This window comes from Cydia fagiglandana, chromosome 14, assembly GCF_963556715.1.
Source record: "Cydia fagiglandana chromosome 14, ilCydFagi1.1, whole genome shotgun sequence".
NCBI lineage: Eukaryota > Metazoa > Arthropoda > Insecta > Lepidoptera > Tortricidae > Cydia > Cydia fagiglandana.
In genome coordinates, this window is record NC_085945.1 from 19,037,235 (window position 1) to 19,062,318 (window position 25,084).

At 38.2% G+C, this 25,084-nt stretch overlaps 1 protein-coding gene and 1 long non-coding RNA gene across 2 annotated transcripts in view; one reads left to right on the forward strand and one right to left on the reverse strand.

Annotated features, from left to right (window-relative positions):
- LOC134670956 (uncharacterized) overlaps nt 1–25,084 on the reverse strand; it is a 169,260-nt gene that overhangs the window by 11,906 nt on the left and 132,270 nt on the right. The gene's annotated exons all lie outside the window — the stretch shown is intronic.
- Nucleotides 5,186–25,084, forward strand: part of LOC134670941 (myotubularin-related protein 6) — a 100,522-nt gene continuing 80,623 nt past the window's right edge. The window contains exon 1 of the mRNA XM_063528775.1: nt 5,186–5,414. Coding sequence (XP_063384845.1) covers nt 5,391–5,414 — 24 coding nt within the window. The 5' untranslated portion in view covers nt 5,186–5,390. The remainder of the gene's footprint in view (nt 5,415–25,084) is intronic.

The following is a 25,084-nucleotide window of genomic DNA, read 5'->3' on the forward strand; positions in this document are numbered from 1 at the left end:
GTTGATGTATGATAATCTCATAATCAAATTCAAAAAGGGGAAGCCGAGGGGAATGAAATACTGGGTCTTTTAAAGATTGGAATTTTCTTAGACTGTTCACGAGACATGGCTGTTCATTATAGCTTAAGGCAGAATTTGATTTTAGGTCATATAAACGGTGGATGATGGGATGATATGAAAATTGCAGGGATCTAAAAAGGTAACTGTCGGCTAAAAATTGGCGGCGCAAATTAAGAGGTGGTTCGGCGCATTCAACCTGCATGGCTTTTATAGGGCTAGTTCTCATTGCGCCTAGGATAATTCTTAAAGCTCTAGATTGTATTCGATCTAACTGAGTTAATCCGGCTTTGTTGCCCGGTACCAACAAGTGAGTACCGTAATCCAAAATACTACGAACTGTGGCGTTGTAAACTAATCTCAGGGAAATAGGGTGAGCACCCCACCAAACTCCTGAAAGGCACCTTAGAGTATTGAGCCCACGTTCACATTTTTTTATAACGTATTCAAAGTGCAAAGACCCATTTAATTTTGAATCAAGAATGACCCCTAAAAATTTAAATGAGAGACGGACAGGAATTCTAGCTTCCTTGATTGCTATGTTAATATTAGGCAAGACTAATTTACGACTATAAATCACGGCACAGCTTTTCGATGGAGAAAGAGACAAACCATTAGTAGTAAGCCAAATATTTAAAGATTGAAGGGAGCTATTGACAGACGCACAGGCCGAAATGATATCCTTATTTGAGGAGTAAACTAATAAGTCATCAGCGTATTGAAGTACCTGGCAATCAGAAACAGACTCTTCTAAATCATGCGTGTATATATTATAGAGCAGGGGGCTCAACACGGAGCCCTGGGGTAGTCCACGCCAGATCAATCTTGTAGGGCTAATTTGGGGATCTTTACCCCGGAAAGAGATTTGCCTTTCAGAAAGGAGGTTTCCCACAAGGCAGGCCAGCCTCACCGGTATTCTCAGCTTGCGGAATTTTTCCCTGAGAATAGGGAGCTGGACATTATCGTAGGCAGCCTCGACATCTAGGAAAACGGCAACCACCGAAGCCCGTTTAGTGAAAGCAAGCCGGATATCAGAGGTAAAAATGGCTAAACTATCCATGGTACTTTTTCCCTTTCTGAACCCAAATTGAGATCTTCCTAACAAATTATGGCTTTCCACATACCACTCTAGTCTATTCTTTATCAAGTGTTCAAGAATCTTCGTTAAGACTGAGGATAAAGCAATGGGGCGGTACGATCGAGGGTCCTTAGGGTCCTTACCTGGCTTTAGTATAGGCATAATCAGTTGCGATTTCCAGCATGAGGGTGGATGGCCCGAAAGCAAGATGCAGTTAATCAAGTCTAGAAAATATTTAAGGAATTTATCCCCGGCTTTAACTATAAAAGAATATGGGATTCCGTCATGTCCAGGGGCGGAGTCTTTAACCGCTTTGAGAACATTTCTGAGCTCCAACATGGTAAAAAGTTGATCCAGAGCGTCAGTAGAATGGTTGTTTAGCAGTCCAATGGAAGAATCAAGGACCCCTGGGACATAAGGAGGTGCAATTCTATCTATGAAAGATTCAGCCCATTGTAACGAATTAGGGAAAGGACAGTTATTAGGGTTATACGACCTTCTAAATTTTCGAATGTTGTTCCAAACTATTCTATCAGGAGTAGAGGGGCTTAATGCCGAACAAAATGATTTCCATCCTTCCGCCTTCTTATTATTAAGTAATTTTCTCGTATCTGCCATAGACTTAGTCAAAGCCTCAAAATTCTCGGTCGACATATTCAAAGCATATGACCGTTCTGCTTCCTTTCTACTCTTAATGGCTCTAGTACAATCCTTGTCCCACCATGGAGGGGAAGCTAATTTACCCACGACTGTATTTTTTAGAGGGAAAACTTTATCAGCGGATGCCTTTATAGCTTGAACCAAAGCATTGGAACAGATATCAATGGAATCTAGAGTTATAGGAGGTAAAAGACTAGTTTCAGAATCTAGAATGTTTTTATAAGTATCCCAATCTGCCCCGTTAATATTGTACCTTAATAATGGTCTATTTTCTGCCGGTCTTTTTGCGGATGCGAGAGGGATACTTAATAAAATTGGGAAATGATCGCTTCCATGTGTACTATCTAAAACTGACCAGGTTATTCGAGTAGCGAGGATTGGAGATGAAAAAGATAAATCTACGGCACTAGTTGCTTGGTTAGGGAGAGAGCGCAGAGTAGGTGCTCCTGTATTCAGTAGACATAGGTTGCATTCGTCCATGATTTCCCATAAAAATTGATCACCTAGACCGTCATCTTTCTTATCACAACCCCACAATGTATGATGAATATTAAGATCCCCAAGAACCATAAGAGGCTGTGGAAGAGATTCTATTAGCTTCCTGATTAACTTTAAAATATGAGAGGAAGGATCGGGAATATAGAGAGATAAAAAGGTAATACCTTCCACGCGAGCACAAGTTGCATGGAAGTTAGGACTGTTATTAGGTAAAGGTATTTGCTGGAAAGAGATGTGGTCTCTAATGAACAGGGCACATCCAGCTCGACCATCTGCCCGGCAGTCCATTAGAGAACAGAAGCTTGGAATTTTAAAATTAGTGTTGTCTTTTAACCATATCTCCGATATGGCTAAAATCACGGGATTGAATTTATTGACCAGGAAGAGTAACTCAGGTTTTTTATTGGAAATGCTGCGGCAATTCCACTGTAGAACTACTTGATCCATTATATGATGTGAGCAAGGATGAAATAAATGGCGCAACGTGGGATATCAGAGATGGGCTTAAAGGGGTGGCCGGGGAAAATACTTTTACAAAAGCAGTGATCAAATTAATTATTTCTGAAATTTTATTATATTCATTGGATTGATGTTGATCGGGATAAACTGGCCTGGACTCAATCACTGGGTCCCTTGTTAAAGCCTCGTGGGCCTTTCTGTCGTAACCTTTAGCCAGTTGGGGGGGTGAGCGAGGTTGCCGAAATACAGTTTTTACATACGAATGGGTTTGGTGAGTTTGGGGGGAGGAAGCCGTTATATTCGCGTAAGACTTATGGCTGACTTTGGAATGATGATTGGATGCCTCACTATACGAAATATTTTCATCAGCCATAGTCTTCTTTATGTTTAGCTGTCTGATGTATTCGGGACACGACTTGCTGTTTGCCCTGTGTCCTGCTCCTAATCCCTGCGGACAATTAACGCAAAAAGCCCCAGATTCTTCATCAACATTACATGTATCACCCGTATGGGCGCCTGCGCAACGAAAACAACGGGGGAGAGACCTACATTTTTCTTTAGTGTGTCCAAAGCGACAGCACCTGAAACATTGTATTGTTGGATACAAATACTGCTCTACCACCAAGGAATTTAAACAGAGGTAGACTCTTTTTGGTAAAGTTTGCCCATCGAAGGTTATAATGACTGTTTCCGACGGCAACCACATATATGTGCCATCTGGCTTAGTTTTTTTGAAATTTAATCGTCTAATTTTTATGGGGGTAGCACCCCCCGAATTGACTGGAACCTGAATGTTCTCCAAAACCTCTTCAGGTGTCCAGTCGGCCGGGACTCCCCGTACTAACCCCATTCTCGTTACATTAAAGGTTGGTACAAACGCTTTGTATTTGTTTTGGGTCAATGTGGGAGACTCTAAGAAAAGGTTAGCATCTTCTGCCGAGTGAAAACTAAGAGCTGCCCTGTTACGACCAATTTTCTTTATAGAACCCTCTACTATGTTCGGGAACTCTCTTTTCCTATCTTGCACGAAACGTCCGAAAGCCACAGGGTGTAAAGTGATTCCCGAATCTGGGGCCTGTTCTATTTTTTGAACGTGAACTACGAATGGACCCTGATCCTTATTTGTATATTTATCGCGCCCTATTTGCGTAAATGGAGTACTAGGAGTCTGAGTCGGTGTCTCTGACGTATTTTCCTGCGAGCCAATTATGAGGTGTGCCGGCGGAGACTCAGCCAAAAACTGGGCCTGCGATTGTTGTCCTGGAGGGATCTGGGTATCTGGATTCTCATGGCGGCTAGATAAATCTGACCGACTGCCAGAGGGACTGATCGACCGTGAGCGAGATGCTTGCTTTTCATTACGATTTACCCCCCGTTCCCGTTCTTTACGTTTTTCTAAGTCTCGTTTCTTTTTCCGCCCCATGACTGAGGTGAAAACTCCAGCTTGTGACTGCGATCTCTCAAAATCCTCGTGTTGAGCCAAACTAAACTTTAAAAAGCTGCAGTTATCATCTCCGGTATCATCCAAACCAGCATCCTCACTCATGAGGATGCTGATTTGGGAACCTTAAACTACCCTCTTACACAAATATATCTAAACTACTTCTATTCACAACCACAAAACTACTTACCACTACGCCTCACACTTTAAAATGGATTAGCAACTATAATTACTAAGATTCAACCTATATTTCTTACAAAATCTCACAAAAACGAAAATAAATTTTATAAACGACCGCCCGCTATCGACACTCTACCGCCAATCCAACGGAATATTTATTTGGGTTAGAGATGGATAGTAGCTGACTTGGTAGGTATATCGATATTTTAAAATACACGTACGATAACCACTAAGACCTTAGATTAGAAGAAACGGGCATCTAGTATAATCAAGATTTTCTTTTTAATTAATGTAGGTCGTAAATGAAAATATACGGTGTAAATAAACACTTTCTTTGCAACAGAATAGAAGAGATGAATATGAGCTACGTATATCGACGACGAACAACGACGACGACGTACATCCCTAGCATTTTTTTTAAATGTCATACCATGCGCAAGTTTAACTAGACAATATTATTATCATGTAATTAATAATAAATTACGTAAAATTATATAAAGCTATTATTCATACTCTACTAATTTATAATATACTGACCGTCATTACTATACTATTAATATCAAAGTTAATAATTACGATTTTTAAGGGATTCATAATATGTCGTGTGAATAAGATATTTGAACGACTGCGATCACAGTCATTATGACAAACAAATGTCGTCAATTTATATGATACTTCACTATTTTAATAAACAAAATTGTACCTTATACTCTTAAAATAAGGTTAATTTTTTTTATATTAGGTCTTAAATAGACGTTTACATTAGGATATATTGAAACATAGTAAAACGCCTTCGTTAAACGTCAAACCCATCGGTTTGCATGTTTTGTTGGCTTTACGTATTTCATTAAAGCTTACAATACAATATACGTATAATAATTAAAGTGCATTAAAGTTTATTGTTGGACGTGTATCGTCACATCTGTGTGCTAGTGAACTTGAAAATCTGGTGTTTCCTGACCCATATGTTGACTTGAAGTGACTTGGTTATTTTATTGATTTTCGTGGGTTTTCGAGATGGATATCATCCAAACACCTAAGGTAAGCATAGTTATAAGATAACAACCATGTGAGGGCTTATTTTAAGTGGCAATCAGCAATAGGCTGCATTACAAGACCTTATGACACAAAAGTTAAAGTTTGTTATCAATTATCATTTATTGTAGGTACACCATCAGCAGAACCCTCTTCCCTTATCGTTGTTTACGCAGCTGAAACATTATAAATATGCCATTATCACAATATTTTTAAAACGATTGCTACATCTACATCCCTTGCAAGTGGTGTCGATTTTTTGCCTAATGAAGTAATAATACAATATGAATAGAGAAAGCTTATTATGTAGCTGAAATAGTCTCTAATTCTTTCAAACTTTCTGTTTTGGGTCAAAAGTCTTTTACGACTCTTATGAATTTTGCACCTCGTTTTTGCAGTCCTTTTTCCTTGGGCTGCCTTTGGTACACTTTGACTATTGACTACTGTTAAAGCATGGGCTTAGTATAAACATAAGCCTTTTTTAATGTAATCTTTATCTATTTACACTCATTCCTACCTGATTCAATTCGAGACAATCATGCAGTCTAATGCAACTAGTTGCGAACAGTCGCGCGCATGATGCGAACATATTAACCAATCGCGTTGTAGCGGTGTCATACATACATTCTGCTGTACTGGCCCCATTCATGCCCCATTCTTATTGCACGTAAAGCCAGTCCTGAGATATAAGTCAATGAGTTTGGTTATCATACACTTGTGTAAGTGAATACAATCAAAAATATATTAGATTGAAATGATGATTCATTTTTACATGAGTGCTTTATGCATTTATAAGGTTATCTTATCTAAATGAGATGTCCATTATTTATAAAATTATTGAACATACATCACATTATCTTGTACGTCAGATTAGTAGGTATAAATAATCTTTATTTAATAAACAAAGAATCAAAATAAATCATTTAAACTACTTGTCAACGATAACTATTAATGATTACTGGATACAGGCAATATCAGTTGTCACAACTGCCTGCCTGCTTACACAATAATACTTAAGAAGAAAAATAAATAAAGAAGATAATAATAATAAATTTTCTGCTATAAGTATTCCAGTTTATTAACCTTTAATACTTATGTGTGTGGTGGTCAATAATTGTGGTTTCAAACTTCAATTGTGCACATAAGAGCAAAAAGATAACTACGAGTAAATATTCAATCAGTATCCATGTCAATATGTGACGTTCCACGACAAAAGGTACCTTATGGCGGCTGGCGCTTACGTCGCATAGCGCCGCAAAAACATTGGAGCGGCGTTAATAATAGCGTAAGCGCCAACCGTCATAAGGTACCTTTTGCCGTGGGAGGTCACATATAATGTACAAGAGAAGTGGTTAATCTTGGTACAGGCAGACTGCAATATTATGATATAGGTACAGTCGACGTCAAAGAGAAATTTACAGCCAAAGTAACAAAAAAATGTTTACACGACCTAAATGCTATGACAATAAAGTCGTGTAAATAATTTTTTGCAACGTTAGTCGTAAAGATCTCTTTGACGTCGACTGTACAATGTTTCACAAAATATGTGATAAAATTTTATTTGTAGTGTAGAGCCATAAAAGTTTTATGTGTTGTCTGGACTATTTCTCAAGAATGATATTATTACAAGTGACTGTATGAGCCATTAAAAGTATAGTTTATGGTTCTGCTGCATTTTCGCAACCCTAAGGCCGTTGTCAAGGTCACGGTCCGCCCCTCAATCCGACATTCGCGAATGACGTCTCAAACTCCCATTGGTCCGTCTCACGTGTACAAATTCGCAAATTAACTTCAAGTTATCCCTAAAATACGCTGTCTCTTTTTAATTCGCTTCGATTTGAATTGCTGTTCCATTCGCGCGCGCATGCTCTTTTATTTTACCGAATTTAGAAGTTGGCCAAGTGAAAATGGAGCTTGAATGGTGGTGATAAGGTTGGATTTTGATTGGATGCGCAAGTTCGGAAGTATAAATTTGATGGTAAACTTAGTTCGAGAGTTCAGTTGATATCGAGATGGGGTACTGAGCGGATGTCAGTATCCGTATCTTATCTATTATGATTGGGGTCCAAGTTTTAATTGGATAAGTTATATCGAACAAACTTACCTGAAAAAAAGACAAAAAGTAATTTTCCTCCTTCACGTAAGTTTTGGAGTGAAAAAATGGTGTTTTGACAATTTCGGAGTACAGTTTCGTCGAGTTTTCTTACGATATATATTAGTGTCATAAAAGTTTTTCGTATTTTGCTTTCTGTACTAACTAACGTGACATATACAAGTAGTATGTTTGAGTGAATAAACTGCGTCATGATAATTTCAGAGCTTACCAAAGTGTCATACACAAAAAAGTCATAATTTCTTTTGACATACGTAAAAAGATCGCCGGAAATAAGTTTCAGAGATCGTGAACATTTTGTGTCATAATATTTTTTTTGTGAATTTGTGTTGTAAAAGTATTACATTATGGCGTTAAGTTCACTTAGTCCGTCGAACATGCTCGGCGAGCTTGGCCGGCTCGCGAATTGGTTGAAAGGCGACTGTGTGACGGATCAGGAGTATGCTGGGCTTGCTGTCACTGAAAAGGTATTATAACTTTAAAATAAACTACTATAAAAATCATATTTGGGGACAATCACTTATATCGACCGGAATATGAACCGTGATTACCTTTTGTATTGTTACAAATACTATGGGTACTAGGCGACGATGTACATACCTACTTATAGAGTATAGAGTCCGTACGGTAAGGGCATGTCGTAGACTATCGAGGCTATACATAAATTCCCGTGCCATAGTTTCAGAGTGAAAAAAACGTGACATTTTTGTCAATCGTCAAGGATTACCGAAAAAACGCCGTAGCACGTGCTACGCCGCCTACGGCGTAGCGTATGGGTACGACGTTATGCCGATGCCGAGTTCAATATTTTTGAAGATATAAAATTGGAAATGAAATCCAGCTTAACGCCTAAGGGCGACAATCTGACATTGAATTTAATGAAAGAACGTACTCTTTTCTTTGCGTCTAAAGCTATGAACTCAGCTTTAATAAGACGACTAGCCTGAGGCAAATCAGAAATAAATAGGGAAATTGTTTTCTCACAAATGTAAACAGAATTTAAATCAAGTTGTATTTGCATGGAAACTAGTTAGTCTTTGTTCACGATACGTATATTTTGATTTGAATTTAGCAAGGTCGAGAAATGTTTTCATTCGATCTCTGTATCAAAATAACAAGATGTATTTTATTCTGTTATTAGATTAAATCCAAAATTAAATGACAAATACCGATTTTGATCCAAAGCAAGCTCAATAAGGCTTGTGTTGTGGGTAGGGAATGCAATCTCGATCTCGCAAGTTCGAGATCTCGCACGAATTTTCGAGATTGAATCTCGTTGACCGTAATTCTCGGTTTTTGTAATCTTGGTCGAGATCTCGATTAATATTTTCAAGATCTCGAACGAGATTGAAAGATTAATTAGTGTGAATTACTTTGTTTAAAGTAATCTTTTTGACGTTAGATTCATGTTGTTACGGCAGTGCTATTGTGTGCGGCCGGCTTTAGCTGACGATAAAAGCACTGTTGCGCGTTCTGTGCGAAATGTCAAATTAGAAGCAATATTTTTTAAATAAAAGTGTATTTTTATTCAATGCTAATTTCATTTGTTCTTTTTATTTTGAAAATATAACATGACGTACCCTAAATAAGTAGTATGTAAAGAATCCTTAGAGATTTTTGATCAAAATAACACATTTTTAGTTATTTTGTCAAATCTCGATCTCGTTGAGATTAATCTCGATCTCGAAAGTCAGACGGTCGAGATCTCGAAACACCCAATCTTGATTCAGAATTTACGTGCGAGATCTCGAATCGCCAATCTTGGTGCGAGATTGCATTCCCTAGTTGTGGGTACTAAATAGACTATAAGTAATATAGATACATTTATAAATACGTAAATACATATCATACGCCCATAACTCAATAACAAATATTCGTGGTAAACATGATTCTTTACCGGGATTTCAACCCAGGATTACGAGCGTCAAAAATATTCCTCTTTAATTGTATCTTACAAAGGCGTTTGACTACAAAACACACCCCTATTCCAAGAAACCAATATGAAATAAGGCCTAAAAAACATTTTTTGTAAATAATTATTCGTAATATCAAAAAGAATAGATAGTATAGAGGGGTCCTGTCATTGTCAATTTTGTAGTCACGGTACATTTACTGCCATCTATCGACACACGATTAAAACTTAAAATAAAATTGAAAATGTATAAAATAATCAAAATATGTTTACGGATAAATGATTCTTAATTTTTATTGTTCCATACTGACCCATGTTCTTTCACTGAAAAGTGTTAAAGTTGTAAAATACCAAACGGTGTCGTTACCGCCATCTAGCCGAGAATAGGCCAAAGGTAATGGCGCCATCTATTCGAGAATGACTTTTCCTTGGCCGTCCGAGGCACGTTTTTTTCTTAGACTTTATTTATCTTATACGGAGTTATATATATCTCTGGTAATATTAAACATAAAAGTAAACTGGCATATATTTCTTTTCTATTTGGTGAAGTTGTAAGGGATCAAAGGACACCGGGTGTGCCTCAAGGGCCGTTATTAGGTAACAGACGGATGAGGTCATAGAAAAGAGGACATTGTGGGTATCTGTCCCGATATTGTTGTAATAAACAGTGTATCAAATATAAAAGGATAGTAAAGGCGTGTACACATGGTGGTTTTTTTTATTAAGTAGGCACATTATACATATTAAAACGGTTCACTTACGTTTTTAACTGCTTGTACTGTAGATATAGTATATTCCGCCTGTTGTTACCTACTCATTTAAGTCCTGTCTTTTTTTTCTATTATGTACGTTTCTTTAGTAGTGCACACTAAAGAATTTTATTATTATTCCATAATTCATGTAAAATAGAAGTCGCAGTTTTTTTAGCAGACAATTGCTTTCAGAAGAATTATTAAAAAGAATAAATCGTTTTCTGTGAACAACGGGTTGGATGGCCTTGTTTTCTCATAAATAAAAAAAAATAACAAAGCAGCTCATCAAGATTTTGCACTATTGTGCATTTTCATACATATTCTAATAAAATATATATTAGAACTAAACTACAAACACGTTAGGTGTGTGATGTAGGTGCGACGAGGTAGGTGTGATGCATTACGCAACCCCGCAGTGTCAAAAGTCGGCCGCGGAACCACACCGGAACTTGACACCCTTCGGCCAGTAATCCCTCCCTAGTGAATAATGATTATAAGGCACTGGAAGGTATGTAACTACATGATGATACGAAGCCAATAATCCGTGCCACGTAACTTGACAATATCATCGTCTATCACCGCCGGCAAGATCATACTGTAAGCAGTGCTGTAGGTAGCAACCATCCGGAGATTCCCTTTGTGTGCCCAAAATCGCGGGTCGCAGGCGATGATAGACGACAACTGGCGAGTATGCCTTCTACACTATCGATAATCATCTATCATCGCCGATAGTGTATTAGAGGAGCCATTATATATTATTCTCCCGTTCTCCAGACGCGGTAGGTTGGGTTCTTCCAGCCTGTTGAACCGGATGCACATGTCGAGATACCATTCAAGTGATATGTTTAGTTGTACAATAACCTGCAATATTATTATGTTACTCTTCAAAGACCGCAAAAATATCTGACACAATCTTATTTGTAGAGCCATAAGAGCATGTCACATTTTTGTGGCCTTCGAAGACTAACATATTATGGCAGGTGACTGTACAGTCACCTGCATAAACATGTTACTCTTTGAAGGCCGCAAAAATATCTGACACGATGTTATTTGTAGAGCCATAAGAGCGTGTCAGATATATTTGCGGCCTTCGAAGAGTAACATGTTATTGCATGTGACTGTACACCTTTTCACTTATGGTAACATTCCATTTCTAACCGCAGCTGCACTACCGGTACTGAACGCGTCGCTGTCATTGTAAATTTCCATAGTGAAATGAACAGTAATGCAGCTGTCGTTGGAAATGGACTGTCACCTTTATCCTGTTTCAATAATTTCTAATGTAAGGATGCTAAGGACGACGAATTTCGTACATTTACCCGCCTTTCCCTATCCCTATTGGATGCGCGGAATATTGCTGTCCGGCTCATAATACCGGCGGTCAATGCTGTGCGAGCAGGACAGCTGTATTATGCGACTGATAAGATATTCGCAGTACTTAATAAGTACTTGATCCTTTTAATAGATTCACAGTATCCCACACTACTAATCAAATTCCGCCGGACGTGAGCTCGCGTACCCACACGTCATTATACATAATTCAATCATACAATCATAATTCATATTGATGAAGCGTCAATATTGATTGATGATTAAGTTGGCAATGGGAAAACTTTGCCTGTTAATTGGCCAATTCTTATATGACAATTTGTTGTGGTTTCGATACTACCTTGATAATTGTCAATATATTATAACACGACTGTTATTGATTGTCGAGTTCGTATTCAGAGATCATAACCGTAACAATATTAAGTCAGAATGGGCCTCTAGTATTGCTTAATTTTGAAGGGATTTATTTTCCTGGAAATGTAAATTAGTTGTGGAGTTTTCAGGTATATTGTTTTAAACTTCCACAATGTTTTTGTTTGTTAAGACTTGTTTTATCAGTCAAGTCAGGATGAATACAATTCATCCTATTTATTACCATCACCATTGTCAGCTGGAGGTATTTTTATAAATTTATACACATAATTCTTAGCATTAGCATGTCAAATATTGTCAAAATTGTTAGCCTTTTTCATAGCACCATCACGCTCCGCGATTTTTGTGCCTTTTAAGCCCCCCCCCACATCTGGCGTCTTTCGAGCGTCGGCGTCTACAATTCTATGGCCGACGTCGACGCAACGTCGACGCAGCGACGTCATTTTCCATAGCGCTGGACCGACGCCGACAGACGCCGACGCTCCAAAGACGCCAGATGTGGGGGGGCCCTAAGGGCCTTGCTAAATTGGTTGTTCAATACTTACGCTATAGAATTTCCAATTTAGCAAGAACCCTAAATGGCCTAACAATCCCCTCTGGTGACAGGACCTATTAGAAATCAGATAATAATATAGTTGTCTATATTTGATAGAAAATCATTATTTTTCAAGCCAGGAATATTTGGCAGGGTAGGAAATATTAAGGAAATTTACAGTAATTAAAACCATTAAGATAGAAAGTATTTTAATTAATAAACACAAAAAGAATTATTTTTGAAATATTTACACCGCCGTTACATCAAACACACGCGCACAAACCTTTATAATATAAAACTGGATAGGTCTTGTAGTAAAAACACTTTCTTACCAGCCCTTTATTACGTTTGTATAATGAAAATTGACATTAGATAAGACCCACATTTCCCGCTGAAAAGAAAACCCCTGTAAAGGTCTGGTCTGGGTATAATTTGGGTGGAAACGTGTGCTGACATCGCCAATAACTTCGGGATTATTGGACGGTTCCTAATATTCGTACGAATTGAACTAGTTGAAAGTACTGACGTAAAACCTAGAATTTTATATATTGCTATGTATTTTTATAAAGTAAAATAAATAACAAAATCTAAATCGGTTCCGCGGTAAAACGCTCGAATAATGGTTATATAATAGAGTTGACTTTGAAATAAAAAACTTGTATTGGGATGGGTATAAGAGCCCTAATTTGGCACGCATCGTGTGTCGACGTTGCCAATAAGGTCAGGATTTTTGGGTGTTTCGTTATATTCGGACGCCTATTAACTTCTACAGTTGGAAGCTTCTGTAGTTTTGAATATTTATAAGGTCAGAAACTGTTCTTTCAGTGATAAGGGACCACACGACCATATTTGTTTTTTTACCAGAGACCATTAATCCAGTAAATTTGTCTAAATTTTATAACCTGGCTCTTTTGCGTCAAATCCGGACGCAAAAGGCTTTATTTCGGAAAATATTAGATGTACAGAGACAATTCTAGTGTCTTATTGTAGCAAATTTAATCTACTTTAAAAGCGCCCTGGGAAGTTACTATCAAAAAATAGTACTTTAGGGTTATAATCGCCCAAATCTAAAAAAAATTGCGGTTTATTCGATTTTTGACAAAGTTGCGTTCGGCGCTCGAGGTCACAAACTTGGATTATTCATTGGGCCAACATCATAAACAAGCCTGCAAAAAATCAGAACTACCGGAATTGACGCAAACGCAAAATGTATAATTTTACTGTATTACATCAACTGTTTGGAAGTTATTACCTACGATGAAATGAAGTCAGCAAAAAGTAGTTCTATGTGGCTACCACCCTTGGCACTGATATAAACGTTAGTTACTTTCTATTAGTGATGTACCGACTATTGATTTGGCCGACTAGCCGACTAATCGGCGCTTGAATGGCCGATTAGTCGGCCGACTAGTCGGCTAGTCGGCCGGATCATTAGTTTCGTCTAAGTTCGGTTCAGATGCACTTAAAAACAACCGTTTTACCCCTTTCTATTCGTCATATTATAAATATACATATAGTAACGCTGAAAAATGAACTGAATAAAAAACCTTAAGGCTATATGTCATATGACAACCGGACAAGCAGACAAGAAAGCGACCAAGCGGTCAATAATTCAAACAAAAGTTTTCGTAAGCACCCTAAATAGGAATGTGGGTAAAATAGGTGAAAAACTTATGGTAAATATTTGCTGTATATTTCTTTTTGCCCTGTTTTTCTGTCATTTATAAAGTGCCGACTAATCGGCCATTTTCGCCGACTAGTCGCCGACTACAAATGAGGCCGGATAGTCGGCTTTCCCGACTAGTCGGCGACTAGTCGGTACATCCCTACTTTCTATGCATCTCGGTCGTACTGACATATTATACAGTGCGAGCGAGATGTATAGAAAGTAAATTACGTAGACTTATATGTCAGTACTGATACTGTCAGTGACTCATGGTACGGGTTGGTACCGTTATAAATTGACGAAAACCGCGAATCACTTCAGGTGCTCTCAGGGACATTAGCGTACAACCGTACATATGTATTGAATATTCAAAGCACACACAGCTGCAATTAAGCAAATGAAATTATGTCACAATTAAATTTGGTGCGTTCGCCACGTGCACGTGTGACAGGGTAATCGTCAGTAATATACCATGCCAAGTTCTCAGATTGTACAGAAACATTATACAGCCGGTAGCACTTAGCAGAAATTGCTACGCAGGACAGAGGGCCTTGCCAAGATGATAAAAAAACGCAAATCGAAACTTAATGTAGGTATAAATATAAATAAATAAAAATATTATAGGACAATTTTACACAGATCGACCTAGTCCCACAGTAAGCTCAATAAGGCTTGTGTTGTGTTGATGTATGGAAATGGTTTCGTGACTTTTCGTAGCATCTGTTATCACGACACATTTCTACTTTTCGTTTGTCGTTGGTCGATGTACGAGTGTCATTTTGGAAAGTATTTCGCTTTAGAGAAAATTTTCGGATTTTACTGTCATTAGAAAATGATACAATTTTGTATCCAAAACCTATTTAACTTTTCAAGGTAACTCCAGATCCAGAGATCTAAGTACATAAAACATTTTCTAATTACTACTTATAATGAGAAAGCAGAATTTAAATATTTATACAAGAGGACCCCATTACGTGGCAATTAAAAGTTATAAGAGATGTCAGTGCGACGATTTGAGGAAAAATGGGGCGTCTTATTCAACAAAGATAGCTAAAATTTAAAGACTGTGCAAGACGATAGCAGTTTGTAGAACATTCTGCGATTTAGGCATCGTGACATATTCATTTGTAACGCTGTACCTAAACCTAACTAATACGCGTTAGCGCAATTATTTTTTTTAATTCTGTATTATAACAATATATTAGCCAAATATAAAGTTGCTCGAATTAAGGTTATTTGTAGATGGCGACACTTTAGCGACGTATTAGGCCCATACAAATTCTTATTAGTATGTTAAAAAAAGTATTTAATTAAACTTTCATCAATCAAAATTGATAATGATTTTGATTAAACGGGATTGCATACTTTGTCAATCGGTTGATCACTCTAATTCTGAGATTAATTCTTTCTTCGTCACGAAACAATGGTGGTCCGGATATTTAGCACGCCTGTGCGTGGAGCCGAACCCAACACGCAGTACCGTCTTTACCATAAGGGTACACGGGACCCGTGCCCAGAGCCCCCAACCTCAGAGGGCCCCGAAGGACAGACAGTTACAGTATATTTGATTTAGGTACTCATAATAAATAGAAGATCATAGTAGAAAAAAAATAGTTCCATTTGCTTTCTTCACTTTCCAAAAGGGCCCCAATTTTTTATGTGTTCAAGGACACCAGCATAATTTAAGATAGTCCTGCCAACACGTAGAGGCCCTATTGACAGTTTTAATGAGACGTAAGGGGTACCGAGCGGATGCTAACCATACCCGTGTCATGGGACACATGAAGAGGAAGCATCCGCTCGGTGTAAGGACTATTGAGAGTTCATGGAATCTAAAATGAACTAGGTTACTGAGTGAAAGCGATGGACTAATGTTAAATACAGTCTTTATTCCTAACGATTGTTGGAGGCTGGTAATTTTCCCTCATTTCATATTTTCCCCGTCACTGTTTATTTTCGAGGGAAATACTTTATGTACACAATTGAGGAAAGTAATTTCGTCACAGAAAATGACAAAAGGGACTGTTGTTTTTATTCGAGTATTTTATTGTATTGTTTATTCCATAGTGTGTTTAATTATTAATCCTCTGTCTTTGACTATATTAACAGGGCCCAAAAATGTCCTAGTGGAGCATGCCCTTATAGCGGAAGCAGTTATAAAGTTGACCCAAAAATTTTTTATTAAGCTATGAGCTTCATCACATATGTTCCTTGAGTAATTCTAAGCATTTCAAGCCTGGGAGGCAATAAGAAATGTGTGTCTACTCGGATTTGTAATGGATTCAAACTTTCAACCCCTTTTTAACCCTGTTAGGGGATGAATTTTACAAAACGCTGAAATTACTTTTCCTGTCTTTTAATAATATCTCCAAATACAAAGATTCAAGTCCCGCGTTCGAAAATTTTTTTGATATCCATACAAACTTTCAACTCCTTTTTCACCACCTTACGGGATGAATTTTCAAAAACGCTGAAATTAGTTTTCTTGTATTTTAATAATATATCGTTTTACGAAGTTTCAAATTCCTAGCTTAAAATAAAACTTGAACCCCATACAAACTTTCATCCCCTTTTTAACCCCCTTAGGGGTTGAATTTCTCAAAATCGCTTCTTATCTCTTGTACACTTTATAAATGTAATCTAGTGTGCAAATTTCAACTTTCTATCTTTTGTAGTTTCGGCTCCGCGTAGCAAAAATCTCCAACCAAATTTTTCACCTTTTTACGTTTTTCTTGTAAAATTACTATGAAATTGAAAAAACAAATATCAGCAATGAATTCTACGTCTTTGGTTTATACGAAAATGATACCAAACTTGCCCTAGTACCCACCAGGATCAGAGTAGATTTTTTTTAAAGATGACGGATGGCGGCCGTCTTTGTACCCCACCCTCCCCCCCACTTCAGGCTAGAAATGCTTAGAATTACTCAAATATCAGATGTGATGAAGCTCATAGCTTAATAAAAATTTTTTGGGTCATGTATGGCAGCGTTACATAACTGACTCCAGTATTAACGCAAATTAAGAAACAAAAATATAAGGGAACATACTTAGTTTTTACGTAGTTTTCGTACGTTAAATTTCCACAAATATAGGTAGAATATCCCAACTCTATATTTCCTGTTAAAGTTCAGAATTCCATCCATTCTCATTACAAACTTCGATGCTCTAGAGCTAAGCTTCATATCAAAGTTACTGTAACCTCAACTTTGGAGTGACAGCCACTTTGACTCTTTGAGGCAAGTTAGTTAGGTACATGGTCTCCTTGGCAACTTCACTTAATGACTACTAGTATTATATATTTTTGCGGCCCTATAGTTGTGTAAGATACTATTGCTGATGACTGTACTATGCATCGTTGCATTTTACTGTCTTGTGAATATCAATCTTCCGAGTCACGAACCCTGGCGGGTCCAAAATAACAATCGAAATGACGCTCTCATTTTAAAAAGACATGCATGGAACTTGGCAAGAATATTTACTAAACATAAATACATTCGATACCAATAAAAACGGATCACTCATTTAAGAAGAAGGTAGCCATTAATATTCTTCATGTCCCCAATATTGACAGATAATACCGAAATTAAACCCAAATCATCATCATCATCTCAGCCATAACACGTCCACTGTTGAACATAGGCCTCCCCCTTTTATGGGGGGTGAATGCCATAATCGCCGCGCTTGGCAGGCGGGTTGGCGATCGCAGTCGAGTACACCGAATTTGAGGGACGCTGCTGCCCGTCCACCGGTGATCTTGGACGTAGTTTAAGGGCATACTTACCCGACCCCAAATAATATTACCGTACTCGAATACATCTTTTAAAATCTTCTACTAAAGAACTCAAGCGCAAACGACTTGTACAATAAAGCTAAGAATACAAATGGCTACCTTGCTCTGAACAATGCCGCGACAACGCTCACTAACAAGACCCCAGGCGCTGCATGCTTTACAAGCTTATAAATAAACTGGAAATCGCACACTTGAGAATAATTTGAAGGTTGTTGACCTGTGCCATGCCATGGCAAAAGATCTAAGAGAGAAAATATTGCATGGGTGATTCCTTGAAAACGGGGAGTTATAACGTGCGTCCAAAAGGTGCGGATTTGTAGGTGGAGTGGACCTCAAAGGGCCCTCTGCAAATATTGAAAATGAAAACCTATATCTGCCTGTCTACTGCCCTTCCATATTTGAGAGATAGAGAGGCAGATAATTTTGATTTTATATGTTCGACGCGTTATAAAATCGGAAAAACTGGGAGGACTACGAGTATGTTGAATCAACTGTAACTGGCCTTCTGCTGCCTTCGAATTGCTTGCACCCGCGTTAATTCAATTGCGAATTATTTTGTATGACAATATAGTGGAAAAACATAGAAAAGCGAAGTTTACTTGCGTGCAACATATGGTAACAGTGGTCTCTAGCTTAAATACAAATATAGTAGGGAAAAAGTATACAGTGCTTATATGTATGTATACGAGTAGGTTTTAATTTTAAGTATGTGTGAAGTAATACAACCATATTTTCTCTTTCAATATTAGTTGTACCTGTAATATCCAGTCCGTTTATAAGCTCCTTGTTCCTCGTAATTGGAGACAACCTCGGTACCATCAACTATTTTAACTAACGAGAAACTGGACGAGAATGTCTCGATCTTGATTGCATCGAAGTTTAGTGCTATGCTGAAGTTTCCAGCTTATAGCTGTGAGGTGCGGCTTTTAAACCAAAGGGTGGTTTAGAGTCCCGTTCTTTCTTGGAACTCATGTACGGAATATTACTTATTTTGATGACGTACGCTACAAGCTGCAAAAATTCATACCCACCTTATGAATGGTATTAATTAATAAAAATGGTAATTGGGTATGGATTTTTGCAGCTGGATGTTCCCGTTACTTTACGTATGGGAAAATATAATGAGAAAAGCTGCATACATCCGTGAATAAAATCAATATTGTATATGAATGTTGTGACCTTCCCAATAACCTTCTCGAGACTTAACGTATAAAAAGACCCTTAATAAGGTTTCTCGACCCTCAGGGGGTCCCTACACGGAGGTTGAAATAAACTGGATTGTTGAAATAATCTACAACATTGATCGCACTCGCAAAAATAAAATTACAAGCGCAAGGCCGGGAATAAATGTCGTTATTCGAAGCCGAGCCTAATAAATGTCATTTCGCCGCCCTATTATTCCACCTTCAGCGGAAATTACGGTGACATGACACGTAAAATGCCTAGAGCTAAGCCTTGATGTAGAAAAATCGTTATTTTGTTAGAAGTTACGAAGAGAAAAATTCAGATAGCTACCCGTAGGTTGATAATGATATACTTATCTAAGCCTATTTAGGGAAGTATAGTGGTGCTGTGAAGTGTGAACTTTATGAACGTAGTGCTTTGTCCTCAAGATTTAGTATTCCTTACCAGGCCGGCCATCTTGGTTTTGAAAGGATAACGCTCGCTTAAACAGTTTAGTGTCCGGTTACTGGAGGAATTTTAAATAGGTGCTTAAATATTTATTCATCTTACTGTAGTTATCAAATCATTGGATGGATTAACATAAGCAGTGGAAGGGTTGGGCAAGTGTATCGTCGATGTAAAAGAGTTCATTAGAATCTCAATTATTCGTTTCAGAATTCAAGAGCCATTAAAGCGGCTCGGGCGAATACGTAATCGCTATCAGATATATCAGAGCGGCCAAGGTGTTCACATATATCTGAACAAAGCCTTTGTTATTAAAACGTTAAAGTTCACGTTCCATACTTTTGAGTGTCATCAGAAATGTCTGATAGCGTCTGTGTTTATTTATTGTCGGCAACTCGACCTCTCTTACTTATTTATACGTTAATCTTCCATATTTTTCTACATTCGCAAAGTGTAATAAAAACCCAATTTCACAGCGGAACAAAGTTATAAAATAATGTAAACATGTAGCAATGTCCATTCCGATATAACGCCCAAGTTCTCTTGTAAGAACTGGGTCGGCACTGGATTTCTACTTACGTAAGCCTGCGCTCCGGTCCCCGCGACTACAAAGCGTTCAAATATAAGAATACCTATTCAATATATTTCGTGATATGGTTGACTATGCACTTTGCTTATTGTTTACGGTAGAAACGGTTTGAAAACTATTTGGTAATTTTCTAAAACCTATCATGTCGCGTTACGTGCTCTGCCAATGAATTGGTAGAGCACGCAACTGAGCAGCTGGAAGGATGAAGGGTGAAGAAATGAAAAGTAAAGACTCAGGGGTAGGTAACGTTTATTTTTCCAGGTATAAGTGGTGGGTCAATATGGCACGGCTGGGAACTTAAATTGTCCAACAACACCGGGAAGTTGTAGTAGCGTGGTAGCACGGTGCTCCGGGGTGCAGCGCCTGGGAAACACGTTCCCACGCACAGGCGCGCGGCGTCAAGGAGGGCGCGATCAGGCGCGCGGCGTCAAGGAGGGCGCGCACAGGCGCGCGGCGTCGAGGAGGGCGCGCACAGGCGCGCGGCGTCGAAGAGGGCGCGAACAGGCGCGCGGCGTCAAGGAGGGCGCGCACAGGCGCGCGGCGTCGAGGAGGGCGCGCACAGGCGCGCGGCGTCGAGGAGGGCGCGCACAGGCACGCACAGGCGCGCGGCGTCGAATAGGGCGCGAACGGGCGCGCGGCGTCAAGGAGGGCGCGCACAGGCGCGCGGCGTCGAGGAGGGCGCGCACAGGCGCGCGGCGTCGAGGAGGGCGCGCACAGGCACGCACAGGCGCGCGGCGTCGAAGAGGGCGCGCGGCGTCAAGGAGGGCGCGCACAGGCGTTCAGCGAGGGTCACCAAATCAGAGGCTTGTAGTAGATTTGCGTTTGTAATTTATAGTGAAAGTATTTATATAGTAAGTTACGCCAGGAAGAGGAGGGTTTCTTGAAGGTGCGGGGCCTCACTTGGCCCCGCACGGACCCTTAATTTCGAAAATGCTCGGATGAGAGCTGACGAAGAACTGAACAGAATGACGGTTGTTCCGCTTTTATACCTGATTCTTTAGAACATCTAAAGAATCAGATTTACAAGATTTGAAATTTAAAAATAGTCGAGTACCAGTTATGATTTTACCAAAATTTTGAATAACCTTTGCCGAAAGTATACATACTAGTCTTTTTAGTGGTGAAATCTGATCAATTGAAGGCCGATTGACGGGTTACGTCAATCACCTTACAAAATGTAAACAATGAAAGAATCCTGATAAATATAGCGATAATATTAACAAAATTCCTCTAGATTTAAATAAAATAGTTGGAAAACCCTAAAGGTATGTATTTAAGTGGCTTAGGGCCGTATTGCATATGGAAAGTTATAAAAATAATAGCCCAAAGTAAGCCAGACAGAAGTCCCAGTCTTCCCATGCATCCTGAGGGTTGAAAAGGACTTTAAGAGCCTTATTAGAGTCTGTAAATTTCAGATACAATTCAAGAAGTATCATAATGTGATCGGAGCCATAATAAGCAAGTCAGAACGATCGGACTTGGAAAGCTAAATAAAGGAATTAGGATACAATAAACAGAGGAAGGAGGTCATTCCAAGGTAAATGCTACAATCATGACCTACATGTCTAACCTTTTGTGCTTAATAGTTCACTGCGTAGTTATTAATAATCAAGAAGAAGAAGAGATAAGAAGAAGTCAGCCAAGAAAGTGGTCTACCACTTTTCGACTCTATCAATCAGATGATAGAGTCGAAAAGTGGTAGACCACTTTCTTGGCTGACCGTACAAGAAATAAAAGCACAGTACTCCTTTAAGAGCGCTCTTACAAGAAAAGTCGAAATAATGCAAAATTGATGATACTAGTCGACGAAATTCAGGACTTTGTGCTCATTATTAGAAACAATGAGTACTTGTTCCAGTAAAAACGTCTTCTTATCTTTTTAAATATCGTTGTAAATATTAGAAAAAGGACTTATTAAATTAGTAATGAATTTTTTTCTGATGGTCGTTTCCGAAAAACCGCGTCAAGCACTGAACGGCAAGCTCTTATTTGGAAATGTTGAGAAGTTTACTCTGCTAAACCTGGCTATTTTGTATTACTAATACCCTGTACTTTAGGCATATCAAACGATATTTTTCCTACATACCTTTGATAAAGAGAAAATCAAAGTAAAACGAACTCAATTTTCTCTCCGAAACAAGTGTCAATTTCTACGAAAATCTAATTAATATCGAAGTCATTTTCATACTCAAGCAATCTGCAACGTTTTCTTATACTGTTGGTATACATTAGTGTTTATGAAATTCTACTATAATTTTTTGGCAATCTTCCAACTGATCTATGATAGGTACGAGTATAAGTAACTATTTAGAGTATTTAGTGATAAGACCGCCTGCTGTTTGCCTCTATCTTCATTCAATTGTTTTCCCAGAAGCTGTATCTTGCACTGAGAGTGATGTGTGCTGCAATAAGGAGTATTCTATTCTATTTTGATTCCGCATTGTCCCAACATCGCTTTATTGCAAAGGCACATTGCGCGTTATGTACATACATCGTTATCGCGGGAGCAAATATAAATTTATTAAAGAAGTGGTAAAACAGACTGCCCGTTTAGTAAAAACAGACCTTTCTGCCTACACATTATAAGCCTCCAAGAAGTTCATCATACATAGCACGAAGTTTTTGTTGCATAATGTTCATAAATCTTGCTTTACACTCTGTTAGTAAATAATGACCCGGAATCGACATATCAAATAAATATTCATGATTTATTTTGTACAACATTATTTAATTTTTGTTGATCTTAAGTGATTTTCGTAATATACGACATAAATTTTCTCTATGTTTTCTACTCTTAATCTGCGGCGTCGTGCAGTAAATATCCATTTTAATTGGCTAAATGATCTTTCGACTGCTACTGTTGTAATGGGTGCGTTTTTAAAACGACGGAAGTAATCAAATGTAGAACGATATATCGTTGAATCTAGTACTATCTCCTTCTCCGATATCAGTTCACACATTTTTTTCATAACTTCATATCCGGCATTTTTCTGCAAAACCACTTTGAACTTTTTTAAAATCTGTTTTCCATCTTTATTCAAAATTAATTTGGATATATGTTTGTATGTATTTTGTACTATGGTCAAACTTTCACTAAGAGATAGATTTTGGCACTGCAGTTTATTTATAGCATCTGGTATTACTTGCAGATACTTTGCTATGAAATTTACATCTTTTCGAACTTTTGCACTGAGTAAAGATTTTTTTGCTTTGACGATGCACTGTGCGTCTGAATTACGAAATGTGTCTATAACGCTTTTTATTTCATCAAAATACTTGTTGTAGTAAGTGGTAGCCTCGATCCATGTTCCCCAGCGAATAATTGTTGGGTTTGGAGGCAAAGGAATTCCATTAAACATTTCTCTTAATGCTTTTACTCTTTTCGGAGATTTGCGAAATACTTTCTTTACATTTGAAATTAATAGGTTAACTTCTGGAAAAAGAACACGAACTTGATCGGCAACTCTGTTAAGAGCATGGGCTAAACATGTAACATGGACAATGTTCGGAAAAAGTGTTTTCAAATTTCTGCCAGCTTTCAACATATACCCCACACCATCAGTCAATAACAACAACACCTTGTCATGCTTATTGTGACCAGGGCCCCACAAATCATCCAGGGCATTTTTTACAGTATTAGTTATACTGATATTGTTCCTTTCATTTAAACATTTGCTTGACAGCACGTGTGGAGTTCCAACATCATCTTCAAGCATAGCACCTACTATAACGTTAGCGATTTGACGACCTATAGCATCTGTGGTTTCATCAACACTTACATATATATACGCGTCTTTTAATTCGTCTCTAATTATATCCATCTCTTTGTCGTATAATTCATTCACGCAAGTCTGCCTCAGCAAACATTCTGAAGGGACCTGAACAGTTTTTTCAAATTTTCCAGATACACAATCTTCAATGAAATTTTTAAATACAGGGTTCTCTATTTGAGACCACGGTATGTTACAGCTTACTAGAAATTTTGTCAGTTCCAACCTAAAATCTTTTTTGAGAGAAGTGTGTCTTTCAGAGTTAAAATGACGTTTCACGGAAGATTTAGTTTTACAAAAACTAATATTGCACTTCGAGCAAAATAGATTTGTATCGCGAGCCTCTAGCTCAGGATAATCCTGTATAAACAACCCCACAAATCCATCACATGTTATTTTCCTTCGAGGCATTTTAAAGGCAACTTCTATTTGATTATGTTGTTACAAATAAAGATCAGTCAAGATTGACAAATGTCTAAATTGACTGATAAGGTTGCGTACCTAATAGGTAATCTTTTTAAGTACCAATCAAGTCAAGTATGGAGGTAAGATAGCATTGATATTCAATAAAATAATTATACATTTTAAGGTCGTAGGTATAAACGTTTCTCTATACGAGTGTCATTTCTGTTTTTGACTGTTTTTTATAATCTTTCAGTATTGTCAAATCGTATTTGCTCCCGCGATAACGATGTATGGTTATGTATCCCTCGGGAGCCCCATAAGTTTCAGGGATAAATTGATGTACCATCGTGAACAGTGAACTGACAATTCGTCAACCTTATTGAAAAGACGTAAGGTTCGTATTAGTAAGTTTTGTCCGAGATTGCACATTGGACATTAAAGGCTTTACTCGTCTCTCGGGCTCCGTATCCGAGATTGAATCTCGTTGATGCCTCGCTCTATTCTATATTAGTAATACCTAGTCTTAACTGACTATTGTATTATGTTTGTGCAACCTTAACGATCGTCTTGGTGATTGGTGAGTGGTAATTTAAATCTCAGCTCCCATGTCCTCTTAATAGAGGAATCACGAAATGGACAAACTCCGTAGTAACGAATCGTGAAATGGACGAAATGCAGTGACAAATCGTGAAATGGACGAACTGCGTAGTAGACGAATGGACGAAATGCGATTCGGACGCATTTCGTCCATTTTTCTACTACGCAGTGGACACATCCATATGCACGAATCAGCGTGGGCGATCTTCAAGGTC